Raw genomic sequence first — 20,965 nt, 5'->3', positions numbered from 1 at the left:
AATGTACCAAAGCAATCGCAACTTGTTCAAAAGAATGAGAAACTACTTTTACAGTATAATGTGCACAAGTGACTAGATGATGTGGAGGTTGAACAAGTAGTTTTGAGAATTTCATTCCTGATCTGACAAAAGCACCAAAGCGACTGAGAAAAACTGTAAAATTGTCCCTTTTTGAGGTGAGCAAAAACATGTCAATTTGTGTGTGTCCCTTTAAATGCAAATGAACTGCTGCTCCCAGCACAGAGGGTGGAGCTTCAAGAGCTCATGCGTTAGCAGCTTGCAGACACGCATTAAAATGTCTTTTATGTTCAAACTGGTGTTGGACAAAGATGGAGAGACTCAAGAAGAAGTGACAACATGTAGAATGCAACAGGACGTTTCTGAATGGTTAGATGATGAATTTATGTAGTTGATGTGGAGTTAACTTTCTTCAAGTCATTGATTAATCAGACACAGCTGAAACAAACGAACTAATAATGGCGGTAACCTAGCAGACCAACGAGTGGCGGGAATCTGAACAAGGAAGACACGTGACAAATGAAAACAAAGTGAAGTCTATGAAAACAAACTAACTGAACATAACGTTGACAACTTTTTGTATATGTGTGTTCGTTTTTCCTTAAATAGCATCACTGCTCAGATTTAACTCTTATACAGACCAAAACCTTTTTGTCATCTTAGTGATGTTTCTCAAGTAAACTTATCCTGTTCTCATATATTTAACTGGAAAATAAAACAAAAATGCTCATTGTGAATATGATTTTTGCAGTGCATAAAATAGCATACTTTTAAATCATTAATGTAGAATCTGTAGGTTAGATTAAACATACTCTGTTTCAAGGTCCTTCACAAGATACTGCAGTATTCTAGCACATCCACAGACTGCCTGGTACACACTGCTCACAAAAATGTCAAAATCACAAGCTTTGTATCTGTCCTCTTAGATGGAAAGTTGAGTTTGCAAGGTAACAGACTGCAACAGAAGAACAACTAGTTTGGCAAGGTTTGCAAAAGTTTCTGCAATTAACCATGAAATATTAAAGATATTTTAATAATACGATCATGTTGCATTCTTCCGCTGGTTCTGTCTTACTCTCATGGGTGTTTAGTTACTGAAAACGTGTGCCACGTGGTTTTAAAAGCAGGCGTGAATTATGCATTTTACAATTTGCTGATAAAAACCGTCTACTTTCCCCACTTTCCTGCATTTTCTGAGACGATGAGCAGTGAGTATCAGGAAGTTATAACGTTGTTTCAAAGCGTTAGGCTGTTATTATTTTCTGTGAAAGACAGAAGCACAGTGGAGGTTGGATGTTTATAATATCACGTCATAAGTATCTTTCAATCAAACACCATGACGTCAAACCTGCTCCATATTTGACCTGAGAGCTGCAATCGATAACATTCATATGCATGAAAAACATCACGCTTATGATGCAATTTCCATGTATTCAACTCGTAATGCCTTTTACTCTGGTGGCTTTTCATTGTTGTGGCTAATACTTGAATAGATATGTCAGTATTAATCAAGGAATGCAGCTTTTGTCTCCTAAATTTTTTATCTCCTTTTGACATTGATTTGTTCCTCCTAGTCATTTAATAATTAAATGTTCTCTTTATTCTGTATGCTTCTGTTACTGCAGGTATGATTGAAATAAGATATTGTTTTTCAGATGATCAGTATAGAATGATATGACTGTACATGAGCCAGATAGTGCCTGTATTTATTACTAATGTGGTAGGAGGTGTTTGCTAGCGGGGACAGTTTGTTCAGGTTTGGTCAACTCAGCTGTTACATACATGTTTGAAGGCATTGCTGCGGTCATATTGTGTTCTCAGATGTTTTGACAGATAATTAGAAAGATTGATGAATGGGAACCTCGCTAATATATACTGTACACCAATAGGAAAAGGACACAATTTCATTTAGGTGACCTAAACTCACCATTGTGGCTGCTAGGGCATTGCTATCCGGTTGCTAGGGTATTCTATCTATCTATCTATCTATCTATCTATCTATCTATCTATCTATCTATCTATCTATCTATCTATCTATCTATCTATCTATCTATCTGTCTATCTATCTATCTATCTATCTGTATCTATCTATCTATCTATCTATCAGTCTGTCTCTCTATCTATCTATCTATCTATCTATCTATCTATCTATCTATCTATCTATCTATCTATCTATCTGTCTGTCTGTCTGTCTATCTATCTATCTATCTATCTATCTATCTATCTATCTATCTATCTATCTATCTGTCTGTCTATCTATCTGTCTGTCTGTCTATCTGTCTGTCTGTCTATCTATCTATCTGTCTGTCTGTCTATCTATCTATCTATCTATCTATCTATCGATCTATCTATCTATCTATCGATCTATCTATCGCTATCTATGTCTGTCGCTATCTATCCCTCTATTTGTCTGTCTGTCTATCTATCTATCTATATTTCTGCCTGCCTGTTCTTCTGTTCGTTGTTGGTTTGCCAAATTATCATCAAAGTTGAACTTTTCAGTGTTTTTCTAGTATCTTTCGGTTGCACAGAATTCTGGCCTCACACGTTTTTCCACTGATTTCTTCAGTATTCTCTGTACAGTATTTTGATTGAGCTCACACCGTGTTGCAGGCTGCTGTATTATTGTGGTATCTTCAATTTCAGAGCATGTCATTCTTGGGCAGATTTATGCCGATAGTCAAAAGTCTGGCTTTGTAAGACTCGTATTTGGCCATTGACTGTACATTGCTGGCTCAGTGAGAGAGATATTTGTCTGGCAGACTAATAGACTGTTTGTTCACTACACACTGTGAAGGATCCTTACAAATGCTGATAAAGAACCCAAATATTTGACAACTGAAATATCGATCCAAATACAATCTGCCTTACTATGTCAGTGAGACCAATATGTCTTTATGTTTTTCTTGTCTTATTCGCTCTCTGTTTATCTATCTTCCACTACCTAAGACAGCTGTATACATATTGGAGAACACACATTATGCTCCATAACCTGGTGAGCTGCCTTGTCTCTCTGTATTGGAACCTGTGCCAAACTGGAACGGGAAAAGTGAATCTGTGGTATCAGTTTCAATCTCTCATGGGGTTCACTTCAATCTTGTCTAGCGCTGCGACTCATAGAAGCAGCAGGTCTCTGGTTGCACTGTAAAATGCAAGTTTATACTTGCACTACTGTTCAAACATTTGGAGTAGGTACGATTATTTTTAAAGAAGCCTCTTATTCTTAGTTTATTTGATCAATAATACAATAAAAACAGTAACATTGTCAACTATTATAACAATTTAAAATAACCTTTTTCTATTTTAATATTTAAAAAAAAGTTATTTATTCCTTTGACGCAAAGCTGTATTTTCAGGATCATTACTCCAGTCTTTTAGTCACATGATTCTTCAGAAATCATTCTAATATGCTGATTTGCTGCTCAATGAACATTTCTTATTATTATAAATGATCAAAACAGTTGTGCTGCTTCATGTTTTTGTGGAAACCATGATACATTGTTTTCAGGATTATTTTTTGTATAAAAAGTTCAAAAGAACAGCATTTATTTGAAAATGAAATCATTTGTAAAATCATAAATGTCTTTACTTTCACTTTTAATCGATTTAATGCATCCTTGCTAAATAAAAAACATATCCCAACTTATGAATGGTAGTGTATTTAGACAAACTGCTTGTCTTTCTTAAGATGTGAATAAATGTATAATTAAGTAACAATACTGATTCTAGAACCTGAATTACTGATACAACGTTGAATCGATATATATTAATATATGATTGCATTTGCATAGCATACAAGAGACTGACTCACAATTTATTTTGATATAGTTTGACAGTAACAGTTGCTAAGATAATGACATAATATAAAAATACATGGAACACATAAATATTGGGTAAAATAGTTCATTTTTATTAGATTGGGATGTTCTTTAATCAGTACTTTTGGTTCTGAATGCAATGTTAAAGTGCCCCTATTATGCTATATATATCCTAATTTTGTTTTGGACTCCTATATAGGTTTACATGCATCCAAGGTTAGAAAAACACTTTATTTTTTTTCATAATACACATTGCACATCACCTCATTTCTCAAAGAGTCTGAAAACTGTTCATTCAAATATTAATTCTCTCTAAACCCCTTATTTCCGAGAGCCTGCTCTTATCTGATTGGTCAAATGGCCCAGTGTGTTGTGATTGGTCTACTGAATTGTAAAATTTCTGCTCCTTGTTTGTTTTCTTTTCTTTTCTCTCTCTCTCTCTCTCTCTCTCTCTCTCTCTCTCTCTCTCTCTCTCTCTCTCTCTCTCTCTCTCTCTCTCTCTCTCTCTCTCTCTCTCTCTCTCTCTCTCTCTCTCTCTCTCTCTCTCTCTCTCTCTCTTTTTTTTTTTTAAAGTGGAAATTAAATTTTGTGGTTATCAGCTTCTAGGTAGGGAGCTCACTAGTTTTGGAACAGGTTCACTAACCCTAGAAAAAGTCAATTTCATGGCTGTGAACAGCATGGACTCATTTCATTACCCAGCATTCTTAGCTTTTCCACGTCCCCAAACACACATAAAAATATGTAAGAGTCTTCCCACTGCACAAACTGAAGATGAGTGTGTAGCGCTACCTAGAACAGGAGCCTGAAAATATCATTATCTTTTTTCAGAGCACAAAAGAGTTATTTTTGACACAACCTCGACTCAGCAGACTCAAAGTCAATTTAAACCTGTTGTTTTAGAGCTGTGTGTAATGAGCTGGAGAGGCAGAATAAGGACAGATCTCAGAGAGTGGAACAGACTGCTGGGAAAGGGTGTTCTGTGGTGGATCATAGAGGGGTGAGTGGTACTTTTGAAAAGTAGCTTGTTCTAGACATTTTTCAGCAACTCTGGTGATTCTAGTGGTGCAGAAATAAAAATAGACATAAATGGGTCAATTTATTTATTTATTTATTCATCCGAATTTTGCCAAAATAAGTGCCATTCTGCCAAATTCCATTTTCATGACTGGATGGTAAACGCCTTCGAACTGTCAGTCATTGGTCCGTGGTGATTATGTAATCGGTGGGTGTGGTTCTTAGGCTCCGCCCTCTTTGACCTGGAAATCTTCTCCGGTTCATTTCCTCTGTTGAGTCCGTCGAGGTCAGAATATATAAACACTGGAGAGCTGCTTTATAGTTGAAATGAAAGTGTAATTCTAACTGAAAGCAACACTGACACAATTTTTTTCATGTTTATTACTTAAAAACTGTTTGGTTTCAAGAAATCTATTGTATAAAGTGCTATATAAATAAACGTGATTTACTTGACTGGAGTGCAGATTTGCAGAGCTCGTGCAAACATCCACATCACTATGATCAGATGCTTTCTTAACTGCTGTTTTCTCACTGCTGTCATTTTTGTGTGTGTGCGTTTATTTTGTAATATTGAGGAAAGTGCGCAGCACATAATAACGTTTAAATGTCGCTCTCAGCAAGTGTGGGTCAGGGTCAGGGTGTTCGCTCACAGTACACCGTTGCAAACGTATTTCGACCTTCTTACCCCTAAATGAAGAACGAAAATAAATTCGCTGTGAGTATATTGGGGCCTTTACATGTGACTTCTGCATTATTTTCATGCAACTGCTTGCAACTCAATTCTGTAAACAAAGCACGTCAGGTGACAGCCTTTGACAATTACTGGCTGCCGTCAGTATTGACTGGATTACTTGTGTAAAGCTTTTCTTTGTCCCTCAGCACTCGGGCTTCAGTTTAACAAAGTCTTATTGCACATTATACCATTTTATTGAAAGCATTCAATTGGTTTTCTGAACAAAAAGGAAAAGGACATATGCTGGACAGTGTTGATGCCCTAAAGGCATGCTGTTTTTCTTTTGAGTAAGAGAGAAGTGAAGTGTACACTACTGAATCATGAATGTACAACACTCTGCTGCTCTTCAAAATGAATGGTAAATTACGTTATTCACTAAAGAACTCAAATAAGGCATCCCAACTTTATTCTGTTTGATCACATAAAATATATCTCTACACCTGCCAGTGGTGGTTGAGATGAGAAAATGTACTGCAGTGATAAATATTGGCCAACTGTGCTTAAAATTTTTTTTATACATATATATATATATATATATATATATATACACACACACACACACACACACACACACACACACACACACACACACACACACACACACACACACACACACACACACACACACACACACACAAGCGGTCAAAAGTTTGGAATAAGTACGTTTTTTTTGTGTTTTTGATGGTTTTGTTCACCAAGGCTGTATTAATTATTTGATGAAAAAAATACAGTAAAAACAGCATTGTGAAATATTACATTTTAAAATAACTAGTGGCTATTTGAATATATTTTAAAATATAATTTATTCCAGTGATGGAAAAGCTATTCTCCAAAGTTCTCACAAATGTTCTCACTGGCTGTATTTGAGTAATTTCTCATTTACCTGCTGTAGGGCTGATCTCAGTTATCTGAGTCATTACACAGCACTGAGGCTGAAGAGAGATCAGCATTTAATCCATGAGATTCACAGGCTCTCTGGGTAAATGAAAGGTTTATCCCAGGAGAAGATCACGATCAATATATGAGTGCTATGGTGTTCGATCAAGGAATATCCTTTGAGCAATCGCCCTCTCGCTCTAATTCTAGAGCTCATAGGAATTCACGATCATTGCACTGAAGTGTTAAGGTGTAAGTGGAAGGGTGTTTGTTTTTTTGGAGCCGAAAGCCTCGTGCTCTGAAATGAGGCATGATCTCACTTTGGCCGACACACCTTAACACATCACATAAATGACACTGTTGTCTACTTGGTAACCAGTACATTAGCTTTAAAAAAAACATTATTAGTGGCTAAATTATGTTTTTTTAAATGGAAATGAGTCCATAACCTTTCTGCTCTGGGTGTTTATTGACATGAACACCAGGTACAATGTGTCTCAGGCTGATCAAATTAGTAAGCAAATTACCGTGCGATGGGAAATAGCCATATTTGAGGACTCGACCTGATCACATCCGGTTGAAGGTCAACACTACAAATGTGCTTGCTGACATTTACATGATCTCTGAAGGGTTCTGTTTCTGAGGAACATGTTCGAGAAAATCTATCCATGTCATAACAGCATCGGCACATCCTCTCACAGCGGGAAAGAATCTCTCATGTCTGTATGTGAAACCCATCTGCTGCTTGATGACTCACTGAAATGTTTTGTTCATGCAGCATTCTCCATGTAGACATCCATCTGTGTATTTAACTGATTTAAAGTCACTTATAAAACAAGTTAACATATATGCTGATTAAATATTGTGAACATTTATTGATATATAACAAACATTCATTTATTTGTTAACCCAAAAAGTTATAGATTTGAATCAATTTGAGAATATGGATGATTTTTGTTTTCAGTGGAACATGAAAAAATATATTTTGAAAAGTCAATGGTGTCCAATGTACTTTGGACCCCTATGTTCTTCAAAATATCTTATGTGCTCTGATGAAGAAAGAATTGCTGTAAAACTGTAAAAAAAAAAGAGAAGCTTTTAAATAAAAACATTTTAGCTTTTAGTTTTATATGATCAGTTTTCATTTTAATTTGAGTTTAAAGGGGACATATTATGCCCCTTTCACAAGATGTAAAATAAGTCTCTGGTGTCTCCAGAATGTGTCTGTGAAGTTTCGGCTCAAAATACCCCACAGATCATTTATTATAGCTTGTCAAACTTGCCCCTATTTGGTGTGAGCAAAAATGTGTCCCTTTAAATATAAATGAGGTGCTGCTCCCCGCCCCCTTTCCAGAAGAGGGCTGAGTCTTTACAGCTTGTGCTTCGGATACTCCGGCAACAACAAAACGGGAGAATCTCACGCTGCCAAAATGTCAGAAATTGTCAGTAGCAGTGTTCAGCTGTACATGTTCGAACACAGATGGAGAGACATAGGAAGAAGCTACAACTTTTAGAATGCAACTGGACGTTTCTGAATGGTTAGTGAATACATTTACCTAGTTGTTGTGGAGTTAAGTTGATTCATCTCATCAACTAGCATGTCATATTAATCTAAAAATCTTTCAGAAACGACTTTTGTGCAAATCCAGCGTTGCACTGACCCTCGTTTTTGAAGCAGTCTGGCATAAAGTTATTTATGCAAATATATAACACTTTAACGACTTTCTTCGGTACATTTCCTTCATAAATGAAATTCAACTATGGTGTCCTCGGTAGCTCAGATGCAGAGAGTCAATTGAGACTCTTATGTTGTTGGTACATCCAAAAACAGAACATTTGTTATGTTTTTTTGGTGCTTTCATTGTAAATCTTCAGCTGTTACAGTGAGTAAACAGCAATAGTGAACTGTTGCGGCTCACTCAGGGTGTGATCTATGCTAATAGTGCAGATCGTCATCAGTCATGAGCGGGGCTTCTGGAAATCTGGAACCGCTCGTTTGGAGCGACTGTGTGATTCATGGGTATTTTTACCATTATAGGCTGGCTGTTTACACACACTGCGGACACACATATATGTGTCCAAACAGAAAAGTGAATTTTGTATAAGTTTTAGTAAAACATTTAAAAAAATTGCACTTTTATTTTTTAATTTCTATTTAGCTTTAATTTATTTTTACTTTGCTATTTTAGTCACGTTTGTACTTCAACAGGCATGAGGCAACATTTCTAATTGTCATTTTCTAAGTTTAACTTTTCATGTAATATTTATATTTTATTTGATTTCAGCTTGATTTAAAAAAAAAAGTATTATTTTGTATCCATCGCCATGACTTTTCTCCACTGATAGTCATAAATATGGTGGATGATCAAAAAAAAAAATGCATGCGACCTATGAATTGAATGCATTTGAAAAGAAGTTTGAATTTATCTGATAAAGTTTTAAAATTTCTTTTTAATGCACTGTTTTTTGTATTAACACTGTTAATCGTGAGACATATAATTAGAGTGGTGAGAGAAGAGTACTCAGACTCTGGCCTTGAATCTCTCCTCCTCTGTCCAGATAAATTGGGTTACGAGGAGCCTATTTAAACTGCAGACTGACCGCACCCACAGCGGCCAGAAACATGAAGGACCTTTCAGTGAGACACATGCTCCACTTCTGAAAGCTTTATGAACTTTGTGGAAACTTTGACTTTCTAACAAACCCTGAATTTGCTAAGCTGAAAGATACTTTAGGATGGTGTTTTCATGTATAATTCACTAGGATAGAAATCACTAGGTTAATTCTGTTGATTCTCTAAATGTGAAAAAGAGGCATTTGCAATGTTTCAGAACACCACATATCAAAGCTGCATTAAATGTCAGATTGTACCAAAGGGGAGATTTGCAACATAATGTTTACATCTATGCATACTGTGACTCGATATTAAAGGAATATTCTCAATATCACAAGCATCTGTGGCAAACATTTTAATGACTGCATTTTTTTTGTGATCTGTTAAGAAATATTTCAAACTTATGTTTTTCTGTTTCTGTTTTATTCAGAGAGGTGTGATGAGGTATTGGCTTCACCCCTTCCCTTCAGTGCCTTCACCAGCTCCTCTGTGTTGGCAGCTGATTTTGGCGCTGGCTATGCAAAACTCAACAGGAGAGTAGGTGAGGAAGAGCTCTACGGCTGTGTTCAGAATGGAATACTAGCGTACTGGATATTATAAACACTAATGTTCAAAAGTTTGGGGTCGGTAAGATTTTTAAATGTTTTTGAAAGAAGTCTCAAGCACAAAAAGGCTGCATTTATTTGATCAATATTATTACTATTTGAAACAACTGTTTTCTATTTGAATATATTTTAAAATGTTATTTATTCCTGTCATCAAAGCTGATTTTCGGCATCATTACCCAAGTCTTTAGTGGTCCTTCAGAAATCATTCTAATATGCTGATTTGGTGCTCAAGAAACATTTCTGTTATTCTTAAAACTTAAAAGTTATTTTTTTTTTTTATCAGGATTCTTTGATGAATAGAAAGATCAGTAGATCATCATTTGTTTAAAATAGAAATCTTCTGTAACATTTTAAATGTATTTACTGTCACCTTTGATTAAATTTAATGTCCTTGCTGAATAAAATTCATTTCTTTCAAAAAATAAATCTTACTGACAAACTTTTGAATGCTAGTGTACATTGTATATGGCCTACTTAAACAAAACATTATGTGAAACTGTATACTTTTATGCAGTGATAAATACTTCAAACAATGTAGTATGCTACATTGTTAGCACATGAAGTAGTTTTCCTTTTATAATGAAAATGAAATGCAGTTAATTTGCATGCAATTTTGATTCAATTTTGTACAAACATGTCTTAACTCTCGTTTTGGCGGTGAGTCGCAATGTTAAAAACCACGGCTGTAATCACTTCCAGGTTCATTCATCACACTGGAAATGTAAGGCCTAGTCATTTGCATTGCATTGTGGGATACACATCCTGTATAGTAGAATGGCTATTCTGAACAGCCTGAATGTCACTCTCATGTCCGCCGTGTCTCTCCTCATTGGTGGATGTTCAGACAGAGATGTGCTGCAAATAAATTATAAAGGATTCTATAGAATTTGCTTAGATTGCATAATAGTGAAAACATATCTGTAGGTCATAATGAACTTTAATGCACATTCTGGCTACCGTTAAGGAAGTATAGTGTTGATGGAGCATTATGGAGCTGCGGTGTGGACTATCACATCGTAATTCAAGCTTGGCAGCATGTGCTGTTTTCTCACATCAGATTTGACTTGTACTTTGTCTTTCATAGGCAATGGAGGATGGTCACCGGTAGACTCCGACAGGTACCATTGGCTACAGGTGGACCTCAGGGCCAGGAAACAGATCACTGCCATAGCAACACAGGGCAGATACAGCAGCTCTGATTGGACGAAACACTACAGGCTCTTCTACAGTGACACGGGAAGCAACTGGAAGCCGTATCGGCAGGACAGCAACATATGGGTGAGTTTACAGGGAATACTGTGATTTATAGCTCAGGGAGTACATATTGTTTTTGGGTTACCAAATCTGAGAATAACAGCTGCTGCTGTGTTGTTCAAAACACATGACCCACAAAAGTTTAGAAAAAAGTGAAACTTTTCCTCTATATTGTCACCGTTATGTTCTGTTAGTTTCTGTTTTCATGGACTTTCAGTTTGTTTTAATTTGCCTCGTCTTCTTTGTTCAGATTTCCCGCCACTCATTAGTTTCTATGGTTACCGTTATCATTAGTTCATATGTGTCAGCTGTGTGATGATTAATTATCCTAGTTTGTGATCCTACTTAAGTTGTTCCTTCATCTGCACTCCTGGTCCGTTATTGTCTGTGCACAAGCACACTGTCTCACATGTTGGCTGTCTATTTGGATCTATTTAAATAAACCCTGTGTTATGCTTTATTAATCTTCGTCTTCATTGGAACTTAAGTGTAACACTTATATATTTTGGAGGGTAACCCCTTATTCAACTTTTTAAAATGAGAAAGTGCAAGACTTCTAAGAAATTAAAATAGACACATATGAGACAATTGTTGACATAAAAGTGAAAATGATCCCATAATTGACTCACCCTCAAGCCATCCTAGGTTTATATGACTTTCTTCTTTCAGCCAAACACAATCTGAGATTTATTAAAAAATATCTTGGCTCTTCCAAGCTTTATAATGGGAGTGAATGGAGCCTGAGATTTTGAAGACCAAAAAAGCGCATCCATCCATCATAACAGTAATCCATACGGCTCCAGGGGGCCTTCTGAAGCAAGAATAGATATCCATATTTATAACTTTATAAACTATAATTCACTTTTCTTCTGGTAACGGCCGTACGCGGGTCAAGTTCCAGCAGAAGAGTGACTTCTGACCCGACTGATGAATGCCTCGCATTGTCTGTGTCGGGGCAAAAAAGCTGCACTTGAACCCACCAAAAGAACTACAGCCAACATGAGACAACTGTCTATTTCTGCAGATATATTCGTCTATATTCCTCATTCAAAAAGGGAAACCGACGCTGCAGATACACAAACTGTAAACAAAGGAGAGCTTGCTCACTGTTTCGAATATCAATCCTGCTGATCAAGTTCTTTATTCCACTCCGCTCATGTTAATAGTAAAATATTCGGCCAGGAACACTTAGGTAACTCAGATGACGTAACATTAGAACAGCCTTCTATATGTTCCGTTTTGACTTCTTTGCTTGCTGGTTTGCTCTTATTCTCATGCTCTGACTAATTCAATAAGCTGAACAGCCAATCAGAGTTCTCTCTCGCACCGACGGCCCAACGCCGATTCTACATGCTGAATTGGACCAAAAAAACCTGACGGCGTCCGACTAGAGCCAATGGTGCAGGACTTTTAGAAGCTTTAGGTGAGAGTAGACACCTCTCGCGGTTCAAACAAATAGGGCTGGGTGACAAACTCAAGCTCCTCCCACTTTTCTCTTAAAAAATTCTAATTTTATACCTCTAAATCATGACCCAGTGTTTTGTATTGCTCTATCCTCTGTGCTTCCGTGTTCGTCAGTACATCCTGCCTCGGGTTTGAGGTCACATAGTAATGCTGAAATACTCAATAACAGTGCTTGTGAAAATAAATTAAGATGCAAAGCCAGTTCTCCTGGAAATATGTGCGGAGATCCTGTGGACGTAATCAGTGTACAGAGAACGAGCAGTAATGGTGTGTCTCACTCACAAAAGGAGGTTCTCTCAATGAATTTATATAAAGCTTTTTTCTGCCTCAGACATTTTCAGGTAACTGGAACTCAGAGCGGGCTGTGCGGCATGAACTTCAGCACCCTTTCGTGGCTCGATACGTGCGTTTCATCCCGCTGGACTGGAGTGAAGAGGGGAGAATTGGTCTGAGAGTGGAGCTCTATGGCTGCGCTTACTGTGAGTGATGTCAAAGTGGTCATTTTTAACAAATTTTTTTACCTCTTTGTGCAATTCTTACTTTTTATGCATTGCTTACTTTGTTGTTGGGACAAATGTAGTTGCATCATTCTTCATGCATCAATAACAGGCTCTTTAGCATATTGTGGCTGGTCTTCCTGTGCTGTGGACGGAGTATTGAGTTCTCAAAGTCAGAGTATACATAATACACACTGAATGTTTATTTCAAGATCAAGGAGTATTATGCATAATCAATCATGATATGGCCTCTTTAAAAGCTAAAATGTTCAGTTTCACCAATGTTGCATCATCAACTTGGATGATGTGAGACAGCATAGATATGAGAAAAGACTTCATATGCTTGTTTGAGACTGATCCATATTTCTGCGTTCAGGGGCGGACATGATAAGCTTTGACGGCCAGGGAGTGATTTCCTATCGATTCAGACAGAAAAAGATGAAGATCTTGAAGGATGTCATATCACTGAAGTTTAAGACCACTAAAGGAGACGGCATTCTGCTTCACGGAGAGGGACAACAGGGCGATTATATCACTCTAGAGCTACGCCGAGCAGAACTGCTCCTGCAGATAAACCTGGGTAATGTATTTAACTCAAGAGTGACAGTGGTACAATACCATTCAAAAGTTAGGGGTTATTACGTTTTTGTTTTTCAGCAAGGGTTCATTAAACAGATCGAAAGTGAAACTAAAGACATTTGCCATGTTGCAAAAGATTTGTATTTAAAATCAATTTTAAAATTTCTCTTCATCAAAGAATTCTGAAACAGTTTCCACAAAAATATTAAGCAGCACAACTGATTTCAACACTGATAATAGAAAAAATGTTTCCTGAGTAGCTAATCAGCATATTAGAATGATTCTTTAAGAAATAAATTACATTTAAAAATATTAAGATAGAAAACGTAAATAAAATTGTATAATATTTAACAATATTACTGTTTTACTGTATTTTTGATCAAATAAATGCAACCTTGACTTCTTTCCAAAACATTAACACAATTTTGAACTTTCTGTTTTATTCTGTGATTGACAACATGCAAACCCTACTGTTTTAAGCATTTTTTATAATTATTTTCGGTCTCCTTAGCCATTTTGTATGGATCCCGGTTTGACCTATCTGATCCGTTTCATTAATGGCGTTTGATGTTTGTGTCTATTTCAGGCAGTAATCAGTACGGCTCCATTCAGGGTCACACATCAGTGTCTAGCAGCAGCCTCCTGGATGACGACCACTGGCACTCGGTTCTGATCGAACGCTACAGACGCAACGTCAACTTCACAGTCGACCAGCATACGCAGAGCTTCCGCACCAACGGAGAGTTTGACCACCTGGACCTGGATTATGAAGTAAATAACAGATTTCAAATAAATCTGTTTTGTTATGTAATGTGTTAAAATAAATATATATGTTTTGACATGTTATGTTTTGGGTTAGGATTATTCATCATTATATTATAGGATAGTTTTTTACATTTTCAACTTTCTTTAGTGTGTAATGTTGCTGTTTGAGCATGAAAAAGCTCTGCAAACTTATTGTAACTCTATTGTAGCCCTGATTTTCTTCGGGGAATGAACACGTCCCAATATTCCTCATTTTAAATCATTCCCGCCAAAAGCATATGCAAAATAAAAGAGCGAGGCCTCATTGAGTTAGTTATTAGTGTGTTAAAACTTGCAGTTTTGGTAAGGGGCGTGACATTTCCCAAACACACTCGAAGTGCTTGACCAATCACAACACACTGGTCCAGCCGACCAATCAGAACACAGTGTGCTTTTCAGAAGGAGGGGCTTTATACAGACAGGAATTAGACAGAGCGTTACTGACAGACTGGGAAGAGAGGGGCTTTGAAAATACGAAAAATAATATGTTTTTTGAACATTCAAGCATGAAAACCTATTCTAGTAGACCCCAAAATCAAAATGGATTCTGACTAAAGAGTACAAAGGCACATGAATTTCAAATAAATAATGATGTGCACGGATAAATCATTTATAATAAATACTAAAGTATTCCATAACAAACAAGAATTGTCCGTTTTGATTTCATGGTGACTTTATGGCAGAATTTCTATCCCTTCAAGATCACATAAAAGCCATTAAAACAATGATATATATTTGCATATTATGTAATAATCTATCATGTTCCATTTACGCCTCTCCCCTGCTCTGTTTAATCATCTTACCCCAATGCTACCGGGAACTGGGTCTTTAGCACACATATTATTTTGGTCACCGGGTGGCATTTATTCAAACAGATAGATGGCGTAGATAAGATTAGATAAGATTAATGTTTTGCTGTCGGTATTATAGATGGTAAATGTTTCCCTCACTTTCACTGCACTTCGGTGTCTATTCCCAGATTACATTTGGAGGGATGCCAGTGTCTGCCAAGCCCAGCTCAGGGGCCAGAGAAAACTACATCGGCTGCATGGAGGCCATTCATTACAACGGGGACAACATCACTAACCTCGCACGCAGGAGAAAAGTAGACACCTCCAGCTTTGTACGTGCCAAATTTACATGTCTATTTTTATCAAATGAACACTGCAGAGCTCTCCAATGACTCGTGGAGATAATTCAGTGCCTGTTCAGAGGAACTGCTGTTGTTGAGTATTACGTTACTCTAAAACAGCAGTCCTCAACCTATTTGACTCCCCCATTGACAAAATTATTATTTTATTTACATCCAGGACTGTCAATATATTCATTAATTTATTAATAAATACAATTCTTGGTCACACTTAAGTTTAGGGTACAATTCTCACTATCAATTAACTATTGTCTGTGACTTTTGGCTCAATAAACTCATAATCACTGCGTATTAATAGTTAGTAAGGTAGTTGTTAAGTTTAGGTATTTGGTTGGAATAAGGGATGTAGAATATGTTCATGCAGAATAAGGCATTAATATGTGCTTTATAAGTACTAATAAACAGCCAATATCCTAGTAATATGCATGCTAATAAGCAACTTGTTCATAGTGAGAATTGGACCCTAAACTGAAGTGTTACCAAATAATTCAATAAATATATAAAAATATATTTGAATTATATTAAAATTTAAACAATTTTGTAATTTCAGAAGATTCAAAAACTGAATGTTCTTCTGGGGACACTAATGAATTTATATGACATATTCATGAAACATTCATGGAACTTTTCCATTGCACAAAAGGTTCTTTAAAATGAAAAGAAATATTTAAAAAATAAAAAATATTCAAATGTCCTTAACACTAAGGGGAAAATGGTTCTTTTAAAAACTATTCACTGAAAGGTTCTTAGTTAACAGATTTTAGCCATTCTGTTGTTTTTCCGATGATTGTTCTAATTCGATTCTTTGTATTGCTTACAGTAATCTCAGCTCCCAAAGGTTTGCGGCTTTTATATCTCACATTAAATATTCAATAGATACCGTTTCTCTCCCTGCACTAACCTCAGTCATAAACGGAGATCTCTTTCCCTTTCCCACAATGCTCTGTGTGTAAGGACAGACGTGAAGTGAGAAGTGCGTTACTGTGTGTGTTCTGTGATTATTCACAATGACTACATAATGACTGCCGGTTATTGTCCATATTCCCTTTCTGTGCTGGAAAATCTAGGTTGTGCCAGTTTAAGGTGATTGAGTGGAGTCTTGAAGCATGGTAGCTGCCTTTCCCAGTCCAAGGTGGTCTGCCAATCTTAAACAGCTTGACTTGACCATCCAGGTCCACTGGCTGGTATTTCCACCATGTAGGCCACTGTGGACTAGCTAGAAATATCACAAATACCACCTTAAACAGGTTTTAGCTACATTTTCCAGTATGATCCTGATGTAAACCATCCAGGTTTCCTGAATAAATCTCCCTCTTACTATAACTAAATGAATCTGTCCTCTGAAATTCTGCTGTAAATTTGTGATCATTCCTGCAGTGCTGTGTGTTAAACCCCTTAATTTCCACTGTCATTAGAAATGTTAATTTTTATGTGTGCTGTTCCCATTCCAGCATAACCTGACGTTCTCTTGCACGGAATCACGCACGTTCCCTGCCTTCTTTAACTCCACCAGCTCCTTGCAGCTTCCGGGTCGGACTGACGCAGACACAGTGTCGGTCAGCCTTCAGTTTCGGACATGGAATCCCAGCGGTCTGCTGTTCTTTACTCCACTCATGCCTGGAGGGGTGGAGGTCAGCCTGGTGGAGGGTAAAGTTACTGTTCACATATACGTCGCACTGGGCAAGAATACACGTGTGGACATATCCTCAGGTAACATTACAACTTCAAACGGATACTGAGAGCTCTCTCAATCTCTAGACTTTCTTTAGTTTCAGCTTCCACTTTTATTCTATTTCCTTGGTATCCCTATAGCAACACTCTAACAACCATCCATTACACCGTAGCAACGTATAACAACCCATTTAAAATACTAAGAACACCTCAACTTCCATGTAGCAACACCTTAGCAGCCATTTACAACATCTTAGCATCCAAATACGTAATGTATTATTTTCAGCTCGTGGTTGAAAATTGTGCTATACAGGACTCCCTTGTAAAAGAGACTGTTTCTCAATGGGACATTTCCTGTTTAAATAAAGGTTATATATATATATATATATATATATATATATATATATATATATATATATATATATATATACAGTATATACACATAGCAACACCTTGGCAACCAGCCAGAGAACCCTAGAAATTGCATAGCAGCATTAAAGCAACCGATCAAAACACCATAGCAACCCACTTAAACACTCAGAACCTCTAGCATTCCGTTAACAACACCATATCAGCTATTTAAAACACCTTAGCATCTGCATAGCAACACCTTGGCATCCACCCAGAAGACCCTAGAAACTGCATAGCAGCATGAAATCAACAATTCAAAACACCATAGCAAAACACAAAAAACACTCCGTACCTCTAGAATCCCTGTAGCAACACCATATCAGCTATTTAAAACACCTTAGCATCTGCATAGCAAAACCTTGGCACCCACCCAGAACATCCTAGAAACTGCATAGTAGCATGATAGCAACCATTCAAAACACTATAGACCTTATGTAGCCCCGCCCCTTTTCAGCGCTGCACTCGTTGTCTTTTGTCTTCCGGTCTGTATTTTCACAGCGATCTTGCGTATTTATGAATGAACGGCTCGTTTTAAAATCTTCCTGGTCTACTGACATTTGTTAAGACATCTGCTTTAAACATTACAATCCTCATGATAACTTTCGTTAACTTTAAACTAAGTACATCCACTTCAAAAGCTAATTACTCCTGGACAGCAATGGCATAGAAATATACAGAGCAACCGCAAAAACAGAAGTTCAAAGACAATATTCCAAAGATGGTGGCGCCCTTATTTCTCTGGCGCATAAGGTCTATAGCAACACTCTAAAAACACTCAGAACCTCTTGTACCCCTGTAGCAACACCATAGCAGCCTTTAAAACACCTAAGCATCTGCAAAGCAACACCTTGGCAACCACCCAGAACAATCAGAACTTCTTAGTATCCCTGTAGCAACACCCTAGCAGCCATTTAAAACACCTTACTTATCGCATATCAACATCTTACCAACCCATCATGGTATTGAAGTGTATACACATACACAAAAAGTGTAAGTGTATGACTTTAAGAGTCTAACTTTTGCTCATGGAGGTAAATCATTGTGCTGTGCAGGTTCTGGTCTTAATGATGGACAATGGCACAACGTTCACTTCCTGGCACTGGAGAGCATTGCCATGTTGACCATTAATGGAGACGAGATGTCCACAGTGAGAGCTGCCCTCCCCATTCAGATCAGGACTGGTGGAGATTATTTTTTCGGAGGTAATCATAGGAAACACCTCTCTATTTTTTACATCAAATATTATAATAATCATCTATTGTCAGCATCTTATTGGGCACACTTGATCTGCTTTGCATGACTGCATGTCTGATATTACAGGTTTTAATTTCCTTGTTTGTCATGTGCAGGATACTTCCCACGGACTGACCTTTCTCCATCACAGCGCTCCTTTCAGGGCTGCATGCAGCTCATACATGTCGACGAACAGTTGGTCGACTTGCAATCTGTGGAGCAAGGCATGCTGGGTAGCTTTGAGAACGTCAGTCTGGATATGTGTGCCATCATAGACAGGTAATTGATTTTTTAGTATAGACATGCACTGATGGAGAGACCCGATGTAAATTTGCATAACCATTTTACAGATTTATGCATATTCTGCTTTGTAAAAGTCAAAATGCACTCTCATTACAGCTTTGCTTTTCATATGGTAATGTCACATCCCTTTTGCGATAAAGTCAATCCCCCCGTACTCATCCATATTCATTCATGGACCCGCTGCACTGCACTCTCAGAGATGACTCTGCAAACAAATCTAGAACAGATGTTTGCCTTTGATCGCAATGTTCTGATCAAAGCCACTGCTGTATTTTGATTGGGTTTTTTTTTTGTTCAGTCTCTCCAAAAAGACGTTTCTCGAGCTGTACCACTGATTGTTTTATTAGAGTCATGAGGACTTTCAGAGCTGCGAAGCCTCTTTGAGAAAGCTATGTAAGCCACATCTAACTGACTTCAGCAGGAGTTCCTCAAAGCTCTGTCACGTGTCCTGCCCCAGTTTGATAAGGTCGAATGTTAACATGCAGCATCAGGATCCTTAGCAGACAGGACTTAAGGACTGTAAAAATGAGGCTTTATAGAGCTACAAAGAACTTTACAGTGTCTTTAATCTCTCTCTCTTGCTGTCTCTCTTTCTCTCCAGGTGTGTGCCTAACCACTGTGAACATGGAGGAAAGTGCTCTCAAACTGGAAACACATTTAAATGTGCATGTGAAGGCACTGGATACTCTGGTGCCACCTGCCACAACTGTAAGCCACCTCAAATCATATTGCCCACTTTTATTTGAGCTTATTTTGACACTTGTTTATTACAAACTGCTGCTATGTTGTACAACAGGACCAAATAGACTCAAACAATGCTATAAAATGTTATAAAACGAAGGAGACCATTTTGAGCTCCTCAAAGAACTTATCTCGTTCTTTAGAAAACATCAGTGTACTGGTGTCCCAAAGAACACATAAACGAATAAACTGATCTAAAGAACCTGTAATGAATCATCATAATGACCTTTTATAATCTCCAAAGAAACATATATTTACTCCTTTATTGAACCTTACAGTGCATGCAAAGAACATTAAGAGAATAGACATTTTTGCTTTGGAATTGTCCATTTTATCAATTATCCAGATGCTAGGATATTTATTTTATTTTGTATTTATTTAACTGACTGGTTCCCAGAAATGAAGCATTGTAGATTTTTTTTGCAGTGGTGGCTGTCTTGATGCTTACGCTGTGTGTTTCTGCAGCTGTGTACAAGCAGTCATGTGAGGAGTACAAACACTTGGGCCGAAGCTCAGACACATACTGGATCGATCCAGACGGCAGCGGACCCCTTCAGCCATTCAGAGTCACCTGCAATATGATGGGTTAGAAGAACCACCAAACACATATGAAATTCACTGATGTAAACAAGCTAACGGATGGCTAGACTAGCATTTCAGTTTGTCTGTATTTAACTGGATCAGGCTCTCTCAGACAAACAGCATCTAAAAGGGTCATGTGATAAACAATAATCAAAAATCCTATCTGTCTTGGAAGATCTTATCACAGGTGAACAACACTAAATACAGGAGTATGCATAGTCGAATTTGTGTTGGAAAAAAAATATTGATATAGTATACTGATATTTATATATATATATATATATATATATATATAAACATTAAAAGTGTGTATAAAAATACATTTACAAATAAATACATATATATTTATATATGTATACACACGTATTATAATGTTATAAGTAAGGAATAATTGACGGCAGGCTGTAGAATTGTTAGAAAATAATCACTCAAAGAGTTATGGTTACTCCGAAGCGGAGTTGCCATTACACCTCAGGTGTGCATTATTTTCTAATAATTCAACGGCCCGTCGTCAAGTATTCCACTTATGGTTACCACACCTCAAGATATTGTTCAAATGATATATTTCAAGATATTTGTCAGGGTGTTTCCCTTA

General features: G+C 37.2%; 1 protein-coding gene across 1 annotated transcript in view; it reads left to right on the top strand.

Moving 5' to 3' along the window:
* Positions 1 to 20,965, top strand: part of cntnap2b (contactin associated protein 2b) — a 71,223-nt gene that overhangs the window by 5,630 nt on the left and 44,628 nt on the right. The window contains exons 2-12 of the mRNA XM_077221938.1: positions 9,504 to 9,614; positions 10,766 to 10,959; positions 12,731 to 12,878; positions 13,273 to 13,476; positions 14,062 to 14,246; positions 15,259 to 15,402; positions 16,881 to 17,139; positions 18,564 to 18,713; positions 18,861 to 19,023; positions 19,649 to 19,755; positions 20,254 to 20,373. Coding sequence (XP_077078053.1) covers positions 9,504 to 9,614; positions 10,766 to 10,959; positions 12,731 to 12,878; positions 13,273 to 13,476; positions 14,062 to 14,246; positions 15,259 to 15,402; positions 16,881 to 17,139; positions 18,564 to 18,713; positions 18,861 to 19,023; positions 19,649 to 19,755; positions 20,254 to 20,373 — 1,785 coding nt within the window. The remainder of the gene's footprint in view (positions 1 to 9,503; positions 9,615 to 10,765; positions 10,960 to 12,730; positions 12,879 to 13,272; positions 13,477 to 14,061; positions 14,247 to 15,258; positions 15,403 to 16,880; positions 17,140 to 18,563; positions 18,714 to 18,860; positions 19,024 to 19,648; positions 19,756 to 20,253; positions 20,374 to 20,965) is intronic.

This window comes from Siphateles boraxobius, unplaced genomic scaffold (assembly GCF_051911475.1).
Source record: "Siphateles boraxobius isolate OS27281-9 unplaced genomic scaffold, OSU_SipBor_1 86, whole genome shotgun sequence".
Classification (NCBI taxonomy): Eukaryota; Metazoa; Chordata; class Actinopteri; order Cypriniformes; family Leuciscidae; genus Siphateles; species Siphateles boraxobius.
Note: the sequence above shows the minus strand (reverse complement) of the source record. Positions and strands in the feature narration are given on the sequence as shown.